The 17112-nt window shown below is 39.0% G+C and overlaps 1 protein-coding gene across 1 annotated transcript in view; it reads right to left on the bottom strand.

Annotated features, from left to right (window-relative positions):
- Positions 1-197: 197 nt before the first annotated feature.
- The window catches only part of LOC139129892 (coatomer subunit alpha-like), a 33740-nt gene continuing 16825 nt past the window's right edge, over positions 198-17112 (bottom strand). The window contains exons 8-28 of the mRNA XM_070695583.1: positions 16424-16559; positions 15080-15162; positions 14373-14590; positions 13829-13904; positions 13161-13243; positions 12272-12497; positions 11689-11827; positions 10653-10962; positions 9812-10001; positions 9049-9144; positions 8136-8224; positions 7800-8004; positions 6856-6968; positions 6306-6383; positions 5564-5632; positions 4920-5056; positions 4197-4383; positions 3438-3548; positions 2988-3149; positions 2307-2419; positions 198-1501 (exon numbers count right to left, since the gene is read on the bottom strand). Of these exons, the coding sequence (XP_070551684.1) occupies positions 1360-1501; positions 2307-2419; positions 2988-3149; positions 3438-3548; positions 4197-4383; positions 4920-5056; positions 5564-5632; positions 6306-6383; positions 6856-6968; positions 7800-8004; positions 8136-8224; positions 9049-9144; positions 9812-10001; positions 10653-10962; positions 11689-11827; positions 12272-12497; positions 13161-13243; positions 13829-13904; positions 14373-14590; positions 15080-15162; positions 16424-16559 (2963 nt within the window). The 3' untranslated portion in view covers positions 198-1359. The remainder of the gene's footprint in view (positions 1502-2306; positions 2420-2987; positions 3150-3437; positions 3549-4196; positions 4384-4919; positions 5057-5563; positions 5633-6305; positions 6384-6855; positions 6969-7799; positions 8005-8135; positions 8225-9048; positions 9145-9811; positions 10002-10652; positions 10963-11688; positions 11828-12271; positions 12498-13160; positions 13244-13828; positions 13905-14372; positions 14591-15079; positions 15163-16423; positions 16560-17112) is intronic.

The following is a 17112-nucleotide window of genomic DNA, read 5'->3' as shown; positions in this document are numbered from 1 at the left end:
TCAACAAATTTATCTCGTACAAAATCGAACAATCTTATTTAAATATCATGAATAATTTATGTTTACCCTCCAACTTGAGAGTGCTATCATCATTAAGGACTTGCACCATAGAACTCGGGTCTGGGCCTACACCTTGTGGACAGGTGTATTATTGTGCAGGGGGAATATCAACAGAAAAAAATACATTGAGCCAAATCTCCTGGCATGAAATACATTTATTCATTTGCCATTGCAAAAGAAAATTTCATAATTTTTCCCCGATAAAGTACATTGGCTAGAATTGATCCTTTTCATGAGAAATCTAATTACGCTGCTACCAGTCAAGTAAATAGATATGGATGTGACTTGTGTCCGTCGAAACATCAATACACACTTGCGACCCCCCTGTCTGAATGTAAGAGTCCACCCCCGTATCTGACTGTAAGAGTCCACAGTTGTCCATTGAACATGACAAGGACTGAGGATGGAAGGGTATTCTGAACTTTCACCCAAGGGTTGATTGCATCCTACACCTAACTCATACTTGACTCGGACACAGTTCAACAGTTCTGAAGAGGAAACTGTCCTGGTCTGGGCTGTTGACTCAATGTTGATACATTTCTAAATTGATATATTTTTCAGGCTATGTCCAAGAAACTCTGAAAAAAAAGACTTGCAATTTCATTAATTTTCATTGTAATTACATCAGGGCCATCCACACATTTATTTTGTTTATATAAATAAAGTTGTACCATCTTAGGTCATGGAGAGACCTGAATTTTTTCAAAGCAAACAACGGCACAGAAGATACACAATTATTCTTTCTTCACCAACTCGTAAGATTACACAAAGAGAAAACATTCTCTAATCCACAATTTTTTAAAACATTCTCTCCTTTACATCTTCCCTATGCAAAGTGACTTGTTCAAATTCTTTCAAAAAGTATGGCCACATAGCAGACATGAAAAAATTGATATAACTCTAGAAAAAAAGAAAAATACAGAAATTCAAAGGTCTTCACCACAAAGCGCTGATAGTGTTAGTTACTGAATGAAAAACTACCTGTGGCTGAACATTTTTCACATCACCAATTTTACTTTTCCCACCCCTACAGTGAAAAGAAGTTAAGAATCTTCCTATGGATCTATCAGAAATGTGAACTGACAAGAGGGATGTGCATGGGTTAAAAGTGACACCACAAACAAGGATTGGCCTTTGTGTCTCCATATGTAGTTGAGGGTCCTTTTCTCTGTATGTGTGATGCAGTGGTAAGGCGTGTCACAGAAACATTTTACATTTCACATGCTTCTTAAAACATTTAAAAAATAAAGTTCAATTGCTGTTCATTTTTATCAAAGATGGAGAACATCTGAATTGATTTTATCTAAACTGGAGTGGGCTGATTCGTAGACCTATGGTGTCCTTTCCGATTTCTGTACACATGGTCACTCGGCAGATTTCACCCTTGAACTCGGGTAAGTAACATGCTCCGCTCAACGGACACTTCTCCACTGGTTTTCCTCTGCAAAGAAAACAAACATCACACCATGAGATGATGATGATGATGTGACACACTGATGTGGCAACAAACCTTCTGTGACGATGACTTTTCCAATGGGGACAGTTTCTATGCTAATAGCAGAGCGCCCTCTATGTGTGCTTTGTGAATTTCTGAAACTATCTCAGTCAGACATATGTGAATGGAAAACTGGTACTGCAACATTCGGTTTGTATGAGTGTTATCTTGATCTAGTGGACAATGATGTTGAAGATTTTCAAATGCATAATATACAACTACTGATGCATAGGAAGGCATGTTTTTGGATCTTCAATGTTCCAGAGATTCAGCAACAACAAGTCTACCGTACAGATAATATCAGATCTTGTGGCATTTTCTCTGGGAGAGTTTTCTTTAAGAAAATTAACCTTTTGCATGCAAAGTCAATTTTTGTTGCCTATATCAAATGTAACCGAGATAATTTTTTCAGATCAAGACAATTTTCCTTCAGATTTTGTTCCAAAACTGATCAATAATGGTAGCCAATGGAAAGCTACATCCATTTGGTCCAAAATTATCAAAAAATTACAGAAAAACTCATAAAAGATTACTAAAGTGTTGCACTAAAATTTTGGTGGCAAAAATTACAGCACTCAAAGGGTTGAATGCATTGCATTGCATTGCATTGAACAGGCAGTCAGAATACACATATCACTGTAACTCATTCCAGCAATGTTCCAGTACAGGCAAATCGCAAATCGAATAAAAGATGATTTGCATATGTCTCTGCCTGTTTGACTGATTCCTATCAGGAAATGAGACAACTCACCTGTAGATTGGTTTGTATGTTGCTGCACAGATGTCAAATGGGTTGTGTTCATCGTACTGGAGTTTGTGAGCATCCGTTGGGTTCTTCTCACATGCTTGGAGGATTTTGCGAGTCTGCAAAGATATCAGAGAATCAAATTTTACCTGTCTGCATGGACTAGCTTCAAGTTCAATACTTTCACCTTATTTTCCTGTACATAGGTACAATCACGCAATTAAAAAGACTGGGCATTTACAAAAGTATGGTGATTAAAAGGTTACGTCAAAGCTTCTCAGATTAAATTGTAAAGTCTTAGATTTCTGATGGACATGAAACACAATGCAGATCACGCAACCCTGTTGAAACCCTTGCATCCCTGCTTTACAGCATTTGGTTTGGTTCACACATGGTAGAGAGACAGCACCACGTCAGATGTGGGGGGAGGTTGTGTGGGTGTGTGTATCAGCAGTGTGGACTCCTTGATTCTGATGACCTAATCTGGAAGTAGTTTTACATAATTCAGATATTTTCAGGAGAGAAACAATTCACAGTGAGAAAGGAAATAATGAGATTGTTTCAAACTATTCCTTTTATACAGGAGGGTGGTAATGCAGCTCTAACTGCAAGGAAAAATTAGACACTGACATCAGCCAAACCACATGACTGTCAGTGGCGAAACACAATTGTGGTCGGTCATCTTACCTGCTGTCCTACATCTGGTTTGGGTCCTAGTTCTAGCAGTCTACGTGCAAAGGAAGCTGCAGTCTTGTAGTTTTTGAGTTTGAAGAAGAGATTGAGAGCTGTCCTCAGTGTCAGCATCTGATGGATGGGCTGTAGGTTGCAATGGGTGAAATAGGCTGCCATCTAGTGGTGAAAGGGAGAAACAAAATTAATTGTATGTGCCATGAGTGTCATCACAATTATCACATTCAAACTTTCGGACACATTTGAAAACTCGTAACGGGTGAAATAGGCTGCCATCTGGTGGCAAAAATGAGAAAAATAGTTGTGCTGTGTGCTATCAATGTCCTCTGTTTTCATATTTATACTTGAAAAAAAAATTTGAAAACATGTAAGCAACGACCAGTAAACTAAAAGGTCGACTTGAGGTCAAAGATTATGATATATGTATTCAAGGAGTGGTGATCTTACCTCACAGTTTCTTTTCTGGTCATCTAGTGAACTCTTTGGAAGTTCTTTCCTCTTGGTTTCCATGGAGAGGCCTACAATGTATTCCCTGCAAATGCCAATCAGCTGTTGAGCCTGTGGATGTCAAAGGTCAACCTTATGAGAACATCTCCAATGCACAGATGTACACCAATGCCATACACGGATGTTTTGGGTTCCATCAAGGCCACAATTCAGTGATATGGGTTTTAAGACCTTGAGAAGCGTATTAGTTTGTGGCAGATTTCCAATATTTACTTTAGTTATTTCTTGTCACAATTGTACAGAAACTTGTAGGGCCAAGAAGAATTTTTTCATGGAATCCCCACTTCTACTTTAGACAATCAATTTGGAATGTTATTTTGAAATTGGTACAAATATCTACTTCAGCACTGTGACTGTTTCAGTGCTGTTGCTGATGTCTTCTTGCTTTCTTATGGGAGCATTTGGAAATGCTAAGAATTTGTTCTGTCAACACTGCCTGTACATGTAATGCCTGTATTTTTGTGGAAAGTTAGTAAAATCCAGACTCCACGTTATCGTAGCAGTGTAACTAGTAGGAGATTTTGCTGGTTCATGAACAGAAAAAAATTTGCTTGCCGCCTCTGTAGCTTTGCCAAAAGGATCTATGTCAGTGACAATGACTTGCTTCAACTCCAGGATTTTATTTTTGTCATGTGTAACTAACATTTTCTACATCCCCCTCAACTGTTTTGATGCAAAACCACAGAGTAATTTGCTCACCTCTGCTATTTCCTGTTTTGTTTCAACTACGAGCAGTGGAATGCTGAGGAGAATGACACGCATCCTATCGACGGCCTCGTTGAATTTACCGGTGGTGGTCATTTGGTAGGCAGATTGTAACCTCTGTACCAGGTGGTTGAGTCTTAAACCTATGGCTGGGACACCACCACGGGCACCAGCCTCTCTCCTGCAAAGAAAACAGCAAATATCATAATGAAATGAAGTGGACATGAAGCCTGCCTTCAATATATATCAAAACAATCTGAGTAGTGTGCCAAAGAAATTTTCATTTTGACAGGACATCTTCTTTCCAAGACTGAAGCAATCAACGTGGCCCTTCTGTAAGTTAATTCAGTATACATATTTTGCAGAGTGCATACATAGTTTCCATCCATCCATGAATCCATACATGCATATGGACATAAGTACTGACATACAAACCATACGGTGACATATACACAACACAGATACATACATACATACTACATATTACATACACTCAAGTAGATATACATAAACTTCACCAGACAAACATGTATACAAACATGTTTAAATACATACACACACATAAGACAGACAGACCGGCATATACACAGATAGACAGATACCCAAACATACATATGGACAACTGTCTTTAGATACAGACCGCCACTCTTGCTATACATTGCATGTGCACACAATATGTGATGTCATGGATGGCAGACATGACTGTCTTTGACTTACCAATTTCTATGTGGGAAGTTAAACATGCAAGGTATTGCCGGCAATGCAGTGTAGGCTGTCCTGGCTCTGCTGAATGTAGACATAAACAACTGTCTGTACCGTGTGAAGTCTACAATACCAACTTGATCGTGTAATAACTGTTGAAGAAAAAAAAAACTATATTAGTAATCTAGAAACCAATACAGAGTTTACTGGTGGGAGAAATTCTGAGGAATATTTTGCTGTGAAAGACGACCGTCAAATGTGATTGTGGCATCATTGGATTGATAACTGAAGTAAATCATGGGGAGATACTAAAGGGGAGCAAGGGGAGGAGGAGAATTGAGGAGGGAGGGTGTGATAGAAATTTACAAGAGGGGAGACACGGTCCATGCTACAGCAATCTCTTTTGAATAATGTAGCTCTGATTGGGTTGTGAACCATCAGGCCATTTATAAGCACTTTGAAATATACGGAACACAGTTTGGAGAACAAGGCAAACATAGAATGAATGCAAGGATACATATGGGGAGGATGGAAGGGAGGGAGACAGGTACAGAGATAAATCCCATACATCAGACTTAGTATAGTCAAATTATCTTAAATTTTTATGGACATAAACAATGTAAGAAAACATGGAAAAATGCCATGTAGGATTTACTCACCCTGGTGGCAGTTTCAAATGACCCTGCTAACACATGATCCACTGGCAGTTGTGAGTTGTTACACCATACCTGGAAAAATAAATGACATTTTCAAAGATGTCAGAGACTTGTATTGAATCTCTTTTTCTTCTCAACACATCCCGTCAAAATGTTACAAATTAAAGTTAAGTTTGAGACGACCTACAATATCAGGTGTCTAAAACAAGTTCTGTTTGATGACATTTGGTCTAGCAATGAGTAGCGTCTTGGAAGTTGTAGCATATCAGTTGCTGAAATATCAGTGACATTAATGAATCGTTTCAATGCAGCCAATCAGCTACGCAATAGTCTTAGTTTAAGACTCCCTAAGTTGCCGTAAACAATCACCCTCTACCAATCAGCAAATAACCTTTCCTGCCTCTGTACATTGCCTCTGATGTCTCATTAACATAATGATCTTCAATACTCAGAATACACGAGGTTACTTTTTTATTATCAAACAATGCATACTTTGAATTGTAAGTTCATTGGGTGTGAGCAATGCTGTCGACTAAATTTAACCTGTTCATCCCCATTTCATGTAAACAGGTCCACACTCACCATCGACAACAATGGGTTTGGGCTGAAACATTGTGGTGAAAGGGTTAACAGTGCAGTGTGAACTGAAATTCTTTGGAGTTTGTGGATTAAAATACTGACCCATACCTAACTAACAAGTAATGATCTCATCAGTTTGTTTCAGCAAGTTCTTTCAAACACCTACCTGTGACTGACTGGTGCCTTTGGTTGGAGGGATAAAGTAGCCTTCATCAGCGCCGCCGGTAACCATCGGACCAATATCCTGCAAGGACAAGACACAGGCATTATCAAAATTGAGACACAAAGCTGTAAGAATTTGCAATTAAAGTGAACTTCAGTAAATGTTCTATGCACTAACACTTCTAACAGTAAAACACTTTTAAAAGAAACACCCGCCAGCATTTTTGTTTTAATTGTCCACATTTGAGAACAACCATTACGTCCTGAATTCCCACTTCTGCAAGCTACATTTGCAACAGAACACTGTCTTTGCTGAATTTCTTGTTTTAGGGTCATTTATATTTCATTTGACTTAATTTCTTGATACCGTGTCCATTCCTTTGGACACAGCAAGGATGAGAAGAAGTATGCTCTTACTTATCGCACACTGAACACTGCAAAGCAAGTTTTAGTTGTGTCAAAGGAGCCAAGAAGTTTAGTGATTCAAGACACAGACAGATGACAGTACTAAAGAAGAGCATTTCTTTGGTTAAGGCAGTGAAATCACGGCTTACCAGATCAGCAGGCAATTCAAGGTCATCATCACCAACATCCCAACCGCCGCCTTCTTCATCGGCATTCTCTTCATCAATTCCAATCATGCCTTCATCATCAAATCCACCGCCCTCTGTGTCACAAATAAACAGTATATTCAATGTTGAATATAATTTTGACATTATAGCTATCAGAGAGGTGTAAATTTACTTCAAAAAATCTAAAAATATACATTCAATTCTTGGAAAATACTGAGCAGCACTGTGGATCCTTCTAGAAATGCACTCTGAGAACGTCTCTCAGCACTGATGTACATACTGATGGGTCTCTGCTCAGAGAGTGTGACTGAACTCAGCATAAGAATGGCTATAAATAGCCATAAAGCTTGAGCTCCAAAGCCGATTTTTGTCGCCTTTATAAAATGTACTCCACTCAATTTTGTCAGATTTTTGCCAAAATTTTGATAACAAACTGTAGCCAATAAAATGTGATGCCCAGTTGGCCCAAAATTATCAAAAAAATACTAAAAAATTCATAAAATTTTGGTAAAATTTTGCACGAATATTTTGGTAGGAAAAATTAAAGCAGTCAAAGGTCAAGCTCTATTAGGGTAGAATGCACCTTGGGAACAGATATTCAGACTGAAAATATTATCAAAGTTTACACCTGTTGTCCCTTTTGTGAAACACACATGACATCAAAAATTAATCAGCTTGGAAACTTTCAAACAAAACCTTAAAAACCATCTGTTCACCAGATCATACAATGTTGTGTAACCATATTGCGTCACAGAGCAACACAAACTTTTGGATTTGGCACTTCATTAACTTTTACTGATTGACTGATTGATACAATGTGTGCATTTTCTACCTGATTGTTTTTTTGTCTGTCAGCTTATGACTTTTACTACACTGCTGTTTCAAGCGATAAACTGATGGTAGCTGACAGTCCCTGCGACACTTACCGTCCAACACAAGCTCTGCATCATCTCCCCAGCCTTCAGCGCCGTCATCCATGATGACCTCGGTGGCCGCCATTGACGCTTTGCCGCGCGTCATGGCCCCTTCAAAGAATCCCTTGGTGACAGTGAGCAGCGGCCAGTTCTCCTCTGATTGGGTGATTGGTGGCGGCGGTTGTAGCAACACCGCATCTGGGTTGACTTCAGGAATCTGTCAGGAGAATGAAAACATTTCGTTTCATCTTACACACAGAAGAAAACAAGTTAAGAAAAAGCAACTATAAAATCATTCATAGAAAGAAAAGCACTCAAACAACTGTGGAAGCTGAAGACAAAGTTTACCGTTTCAGTTTCTGGATCAAATAATTCTCGTAGAGACGCAGCTTCTTCTTCCATACCATGGGTCGCTGCTGTCAGATAGGCCAGGGACTCTGCATTGTGAAAGAAAAGATAAAGTAAACATGAATTCAAAGAGTCAAAAAGGTTTTGTTTGTCATGCTGGACTAGGCATATAATTCTTATTTTTCACATTCACTTAGAAAAAATTCAGTTTAAAAAATGACATTGAAGAAGGCATGATGTAAAAATCTATAGGACTTCATATACAGACTGTATGATTATAAACCTTGGATTTATACCATCATGTCACTGTGTATCACAATTAACAATGCACAATGAAAGCATAGACCCTCTGGCTCAAGGGTCTACGATGTCAGTAAACATTCTTGCTCTGTTGTTCTGATGCTGGTATGAGTTTGGATTTCTTTTTTGCCTGGGATAAAATTTATTTAGCTGACACATCATACATCATAACTATCAGTCAGCAACGAATATGTGAAATATACTGCATAAATTGAGGTCCAGTTCCCTGTATACAGGTCCAACTTTACCATAGAAAACAATGGATTTGGGACAAACCATGGTGGTGAAAGGGTTAAGAACATATTTTCAATACCTCTGTCCAATGAGAACTTCAAATGAATGTATTTACATTTGAAATATGACATGTTTTTCAACTCTGAAGGTAACTCGCATTAATCAAAACAGAAAAGAAGTGACCGAGTGACCATAAATTATCTGGCATTCCTTTTACACATCTCAGCTTACAGCAATCAAACGATGAATTCTTTGCCTTGTGTGTTACACAGTAACTCTCAATATTGATTCAGCAAATTTGTCAATTTGAAAACTCTCATCAGTATGCTGACTTCCTGCACTGTTCATGAACTCAAACAAACTTTTTATCCCCACTTACTTTGTCCACATCCCTTCAGTATCTTGACCCTTTCTGAGACATCTCCAAGGTAGAGGGCATTCTGGTAGTGACCACTGGTGTCCTTACGAATCTCAGCTGTATAAAGAACAGAAGGAAGCGGTGAGATTTTTCTTTAAGCTTGACAAACTTGTGCAAAACTGATCACTCACATGAATGCACAGTTTTTTTTTTCACACAGTTCACTACTCAATAAGACACCATGTAGACCAGCAAGCCGTCATATTACAGGATTTCTAGACTTGAATTGAGTTCAAAAGCACTTGAAAACTACTTTAAAGATTTAAACTTTTGCTCAAACTTCCCTCAGTGAAACTCTCAACTATTACTTCTTACCAAATCCAGCATAAAAATCGGAGGTCACTGTGAAAAGTTTGCTACATGATTGATATCTGAAATTCAGAATGACCCCAATCCGTGAGTTAACTCTATAGTGAAAGAAAACAATTTCAATTTTTGAAAAACTAACACCGTAAAAAAATTGTCTAACTCCAAGACCTTTAAAATGAGCCCCAAGACATAATGCATTCTACCTTAACCCTTTCACCCCCAGTTCCCTGTATACAGGTCCAACTTTACCATAGAAAACAATGGATTTGGGACAAACCATGGTGGTGAAAGGGTTAAAGATACAGATGTATGATAAAACACTGAGCACTACGTCATCCTATAGCGGAAGCTGTTACAAACTGACAGGCTATGAAACGCAGTTGTTCAGTGATAACATTTGTTGACCAAAACTCACCAATTTTCATCATTTTCTTCATCTTCTCCAGGTTGCCAGTGATAAGGTAGAGGAAGGACAGCTTGTCAAAGTTCTTAGTTCTCTGGTACGCCATCTCTACAATCTGATGGTTACCCTGCATCAAGGCGACTTCTCCTAGCTTCTCCCAGCAATTCTTGTCATCCAGGGCTCGGGCTGCCTCCAACGCAACCTGATTAGACACACAAAACAGTGACACAATTTATTATCACACCTACAGACATCTCATGCATTTCAACATCCTAGGTAGTCTTTCACCTCTGTTTTGGCAGAGTACACATCCAACTACAGTACTTACACTCAAGCTGAGCCACACCATGAACAGGATGGCTTACAGAATGTAGAAAGTCACTGCTGCTCTGCAAACAATAGCATGGCATTCACGCAATCTGTCCTTTGATCCTTTTGGTACAATAGACAGAGTGATTGAATCTAAGAATCTAACTGATTGAATCTGACAAATTATGTTGAGCAAACCTTATATTATTTGTTTCATAATCATAATCAAAAACACATGTTCTGTTCTGTCGCTCAGCTATGTAGCCACTTTGGGGGTTTAAAGTTTATCTCTAACTGAGCAAATCAATAGGTACAGTCTGTAACAAAATGTCTGCCTGGTGACCAACCACATTGGATCATAGCATGAAACAAACTGACATGTACATGTATTTCATACATACTGTCCTTGTGTTAGGTTGAAAGAATTTGGTTCACATGTGAGAGACACAGGCCTGGATGGATGGACAATTACTGTCACAGTAAGCTTTATGAAAGGTACATTTTCCTAATTAAGACATTACCTTTTAGAGTAAGACTTTCTTACCTCAATATTGCCACATTCAAGGGCCAGAGCAAATCTCGTCTTTTCATCTTTCACAAAATGAAGGGCCACTTCTGGGTAGCCCTTCTTCTGCAGGTACGCGATGATGGACTGGCCGACCAGCTTCGCGTTTCGCACCATGTGAAGTACCTCGTCGTACTTGCGGTTGATCAGCGCCAGCTTGAAGCGGAACTCGGTTGGGTCGATTCCCAACACACGAGGGCGACACTCTCGGTCCAGGCAGTAGACGCTTTGACCTTTGACCCTGGTGATGTAGATTGGCAGGTCCAGCGTTCTGATGATTCCATGGTCACTATGAACACAAGGAACAAAGAATGTGAGATATCATGCAGCTTGAAGTTTGTTGGGTGACAGAAAAAGTAAATTACAACACTGAGACTTTGCAAATTGCAATGTTTACATGTCATAGACACTAAGCAAATTGAAAATGTCTGCTGACAGGATAAGAGCTAAGAGACACTCAAATGTAGGCCCTCTAAGGCCACAATGATGCCTTCATTATCCAAGCAGTGTGTCCTGTAAGCCAGTTTGATGTGTCATTACATCAAAGGTTTTCTCTCTGACTGAAGGAAATTTACTTGTATTACATGCATTGGTATAGGGCTGACTCAAGGAATTTCCAGACATTCCAAATTAAGTCATAACAGAGTTTGAAAATATTTTAGCTTGGAAGTTTGAGGCCACAACAAACCCTAAAGAGCTCTCTTAAGAGTTTATCCAAGGAAAATTGAACGCATCAAAAGTCTTGGCGTATGGCTGGCTAAACAAATGTTAAAGAAATTCTTAAATGGACTAACCCAGTCAAGACATCTTGAAAGTTAGAAACTTAACCCTTAAACCACCGTGGTTTGGGAAAAACCCAATATTACTGATGGTGATTGTGGACCTGTTTAGCGGGAATCGGGAGTGAACAGGTAAAATGACAGCCAATAAAAATTTGTGTCCCCTGATAGTTCCTTTTGCCATATACATGTGCAGTGCATGGGAGTTACAATAAAATTGGTAAAGAGTATCTTACCCATTGGTGATGGCATATTTGATGTGATTGCTGGTTGTGTAAATGAACACTCCACTCTCATCCCAAGCACCACTCTTGATGCGGATGTTTTCATGCACTGTACACAGATTCTCCAGTTTACGATTGCACACAGATATCACTGTTGACAGAAACAAGACATAGAAATAAACGTGAACATTTACTGAATACACCATAATTCTTTCTCCTAAAATACCCAAAGCAATAATCGTAATGCAGGTGTAAGCCTCAAAGTGTTGCAACTGATAGAATAGATTTGCGCAGAACACTGGTTTTAGAAAGGTAAACCTGCATTTGTTGATGTCGGGGGTAAAATTTGGCTGTAGTAAAAATATTTTATGGAGACTGACCAAGGCAAAGTGAAATGGTTGTCTGATTCTATTCAACATCATAAGGTTGACACCCCTCACCACCCCCCCTCCCCTTAATCCATCCCCAATTTTAGAATTGGTGTACAAGTATTCTGGTTCTGTAAAGTGCAACACCAGGAACACCAAATTACACTTCATGAACGACAGATACATCTCATTCAATGAAAAGCTACAGGACATCTTAGTCTACTTACCATGTTTACTGAGCAATGCAACATGTGACATATCAGGTGACCATATGGCGTACTTGACCTTGGATATCTTGACAGATCCCAGGGTTCTCTTCTGCTGCACGTCAAACAGCGTGACGCAATCACTGTCACGCAGCAACAGCATGCCAGTTCCGGCGTAGAAGAGTTCGTCGCACGAGGGACCCTGGATCTTCTTGGTGATTTCATTTTTCATGTTTTTGATCAGCAGCTGTTAACAGAGAAAACACTAACGATTAGAATAATGTTGTGAGATAGAAAATAAATGTGTCAAAATGGCTGCCTGGTAACCAACCATAGTGGATCATAGCATGTATCAAAATGGCTGCCTGGTAACCAACCATACTGGATCATAGCGTGTATCGAAATGGCTGCCTGGTGACCAACCATACTGGATCATAGCATGAATCAAAGTGGCTGCCTGGCAACAAACCATACTGGATCATAGGGTATATCATAATGGCTGCCTGGTGACCAGCTATACTGGATCATAGTGTGTATCAAACTGGCTGCCTTGTAACCAACAATACTGGATCATAGCATGAAACAAACTGACATGAATATGTACTTCATACATACTGTCCTTTTGCTACGTAGGAAGAATTTGATTCACATGTGAGAGACAAAGGTCCAGATGGACAGACAAACGGAGACAAATCTATACTCCTCATGGACTTCATCAGCAGGGACTGAAAAGGTTTCCAATAGTACAGGATGGTGAACGTGAAAAGCCTCCGACTTAATTACTACTCGCATTGACATTGTTAGTTAAGGATTCGCTTGATTACAAGTCCACTGGTGTCAAACAAGAAAACTCTTGTGGATTTTTTCACTTATGTTTCTAAAGCAAACACTGACTGAACCCATTACTTACCGTGTGTGTTCTGTCTAGGACAGCAAATCTGTTCCTGGCAACCCAGACAGCTGTCAGTCCGGATGAACGTTTGCCTTCTGGCGCTGTAACAAAAGTCATGTTACATTAGACACTGTGTACATGTAATGTACATATTGTACCTTATTGGAAAATGTTGACTAGGATGGTGGCCAAGTTAACGGATCAGTGGAATATGATATTTGAAACATCTAAATGCTTAAAATTCTACTCACATTTGGCTCAAGAAAAAGTTAAACTAAGAGAAAGAGATTGCCAGCAGTTTTTACATTGGAGAAGACTTTTGCGAAATCTCTACCCTAATCTTAAGTTCAAAATGGCTGCCATCCTCTTTGTTATTCTCCATGAGAAATGTGCATTGTGTGTATTTCCATGACACTACCAGTCCATGAAAACCATATTTCACGCCTGGACCTGGTTGAAGTGTTCACAGGTGATGCCTGAAAATGTGTCTGCAAAATTCACATCTTGATAAACACTAAGAATGAAATTACTTCAAACTTGTACTGCATTTGAGGTTCATTCAGTATAGTTCCTGCCAACAAAAACACTAGGATAGTGTGCTGAAATCATTAAAAATTATACATTTGTTGCAAAAATCAATCTCATTGGAAAAGGTTTTGAAATTTGACTTCAACCAATGTACCTACCGTCTGGATTCTGGGAGTCAGAATCTTTAGGAATGGCGTAGAGATCATAGGTACTGTTGTCAATGTTGCTTGCTCTCTGAAATACAACACAGGTACAATGGAAAGTGTTGAAATATATGTAACTGTGCACAAAACCAGGTGTATCATTAAGTCTTTGTTGAGACTGAATATATGAGTTCAGATGTAACTTGGTCGTTTTCTAAAGAAAGAAAATTTGGTACAAAGTAGATTAAATTCACTTTGATGGGCACAGAATTGTTTTGCAGGCATTACTTCACATGGATAATGGCCAACTAACACATTTTGATGGTCCTGTGCAAGAGGGGCGTATCTCCTATGCTTTAAACACAGGTGTCACGCCCCTCTCGCACTGGGCCATCTATTTATCCATTTTGATATTTGACACTGTTAATTCAAGGTCACTAGAAATCTACAAATGCAAAATTTGGCTCGCATGCCTCAACACAAAACTTTCCCATCTGATTCTCCAAATACTTATGAACACTGGGCAGCCAACCACTACAGCACAGGATATACAACTCACATTACACAGAAGCACTGAGTTTTCAGCAGGGTTGTAGGACATGCTATAGACAGCTGTCTTGGTGCCACCCCTCAGCTGCATCACTGGCACATCCTTGGACGTGGTGAAGTCCAGTTTACGAAGGTAGCGTTCCTTGACGTAGTACAGAAGATTTCCATGCACGGCATATGCTGGTCTCTCACGCTCCAACTTGAAGATAATCATACCACTGTCGTGTCCTGTATTGTAGAAAATTCTTTTCAGTGGCATGTTGGTGCTAATAAAGATATTTTCTTCTCTAATGTTCAATAATTTTCACAACTAGTAAGATAATACTATTTTCCACAAAGGGTTTGTCTGATTTTGTGCCAAATCAAAGCAAAAGTCAGCACTGAAATCGTTGCCTTCATTGCTATAGTATACCTGATTCATGAATTAAACTAGATTTTTAAGTCAAAGCCTCAGAAATATTGCGTGCAATGTCATCTTCCCTGCAAAGAAGTCAATATTTTTTTTTTCAAAACTCTTTCAAAGCTCTTGCATACACACACCAGATAGTCAGACACCACTGCCAAAACATTAAAGGGATTGCAATGTTTGTTACTATATGGAGATAGATTGCACTCATTCCATGGTCACAATACAGTCCGAATCTGAACTTGAAATTCAAACTCTCGAAATAAGAATACAGTTGAAATTGACCATTGTTTTGATTTTCATAGACTCACCTGCAGCAAACAGGTTCAATGTTGGGTGACCTGTTATTATCCAGAACCTGTCATGCTCACGACGGAATGTCTGCACACCAGTCCTGTGGAAGATAATCAGAAACTAGTAGTTCACTATGATAAATGTGAGGTGTTATGTGATAGTATAGGGGTGAGGGTTGGACAGCATGAATTGTAGCCTGATAGGTGGAAAAAAGTCACCCCTTTAATTTCACTTCTTTGGTGAAGGATGTTCAAATATTCCTCTTTCAGAGTGGGTACAGTTCACAAACGCTGGTTTGAATGAACCCATCAGTGAAATGAATGTACATGACAGAGTTGGCTCTACATCCTGTGAGTTCAAGTTGATTTGATACACTGTCCGTTTAATGCCCATCAGAATCCTGATGGTGAGGTTTACTTTTAAAACGTCAATCTTGAAGTCAATCTTGTTATTTGAACTGGGATTTGCAATATTTTGGATGTGTCTTGGGCTGAAACAAAGAGTTCAGCAAGATTCAATGAAGTCAGAAAAGTATTAACTGGCTAGTGTATGATTTAATACCTTCTTCCCCATTTTCCTATACATAGGTCCAACCATCCTATTGAAAGGTATGGGAATGAACCATGGTAAAGTCATTAAGAGGGTATTAAGAAATTAAAGTATTTCTGGCTGATACCAATCTTAGTACATCATTTACTACTTAAAAACTATCTACTGTTGATTGACCAATCAGAGTGCTCAACTCAGGGTGTTTTATTTACTCGTAAAGCCTTGGTCACCAAATTCCAGAAACGAATGACAGCGCCGTAGTAAAGTGCTGTCCAATCAAAAGTGAACATGTCATATTCTGTAGACATCTGGTACGTTTTAATATTCAAATTGGTAACACAGCCGAAACCAGCTGCCAACACAAAATGCTGTGCCCTAGGGCATTATTTAATGTGCCCCAGGGCATTTATAGGATGTTCCATTACATGGAAGGCTATTTCACAAATAAAAGTTTTAATTGATATCCTAAACATGTTACATTGACAAAGGGGACGGTTGACGTAACACATTCAAAACGAAAATATATCAGTTAGGGGGCGATAGTATTTAAGTCGGATAAAACCCTCGTACTCGGGCTCTTCTGGTATATAAAGTCCAACCCTACGATAAAATGTCTCGGCCTGCGGCCTCGACATTTTATCGTAGGGTTGGACTTTATATACCAGAAGAGCCCTCGTACTCGGGCTTTATCCTGTACTTATGCACTTTTCCATCTCTTTGTAGTGAGCGTGGTGAAAGGGGACCTTCACACTGAGAAATTCAAATGCAGACAAAGTGAAACTATTGAGAATAACAAATGAAACAAGACTAACCTCTTTGACATGTCCCAGACTCTGATACTCTTATCTTCTGAATTACTGATGATCAGTTCTTGTCTGGGATGAAAGATCACACAGGACACATTGTTGTAGTGACCACGGCAAGTGTCCACTTCCCAGGCCTTTGCATCTGTGCAGTCAAGAAATCACAAAATATGTGACCAAAAATGTACAAAACTATAATGGCAAAACACACACACGTGCACATATATACACATACATATATATATATACATACACAGACTTGCATGTACACATACATACTAACATATCTGAACAGGAATATAAATATACATATGTACTAACGTACTGTATGTTCTTTTTATAAGAGTCTTGTAATTCCCATAAACTTGTATTCATTGTTACATCAAACAACTTTTGCAGTCAGCATGAACTATCAGACCTCTTGTCATATCAGTGATGTAGTTACCATCAGCAAGCACCAAGCTGAAACTTCAACTTATGGTTTGACCATGGTCCCTCTGTGACAGAGGGACTGTGGTTTGACCATCTCATGGTTCAGATGAAACCTTAAACTGTGCAACTCTGAAGAATTTATCTTTGAAACAATTCACTTCAAGACATGAATCAATATACTGTATTTTTGGAGAATTTTGTACTGATTTACCCATGCATGTCACTTCATAATTAATGTATCACTATTCATGGCACAGATAAGTTTA

This window comes from Ptychodera flava, chromosome 3 (genome assembly GCF_041260155.1).
Source record: "Ptychodera flava strain L36383 chromosome 3, AS_Pfla_20210202, whole genome shotgun sequence".
Lineage (NCBI taxonomy): Eukaryota > Metazoa > Hemichordata > Enteropneusta > Ptychoderidae > Ptychodera > Ptychodera flava.
The sequence above is the reverse complement of the archived record's forward strand: the minus strand, read 5'-3'. Positions and strand labels throughout refer to the sequence as shown.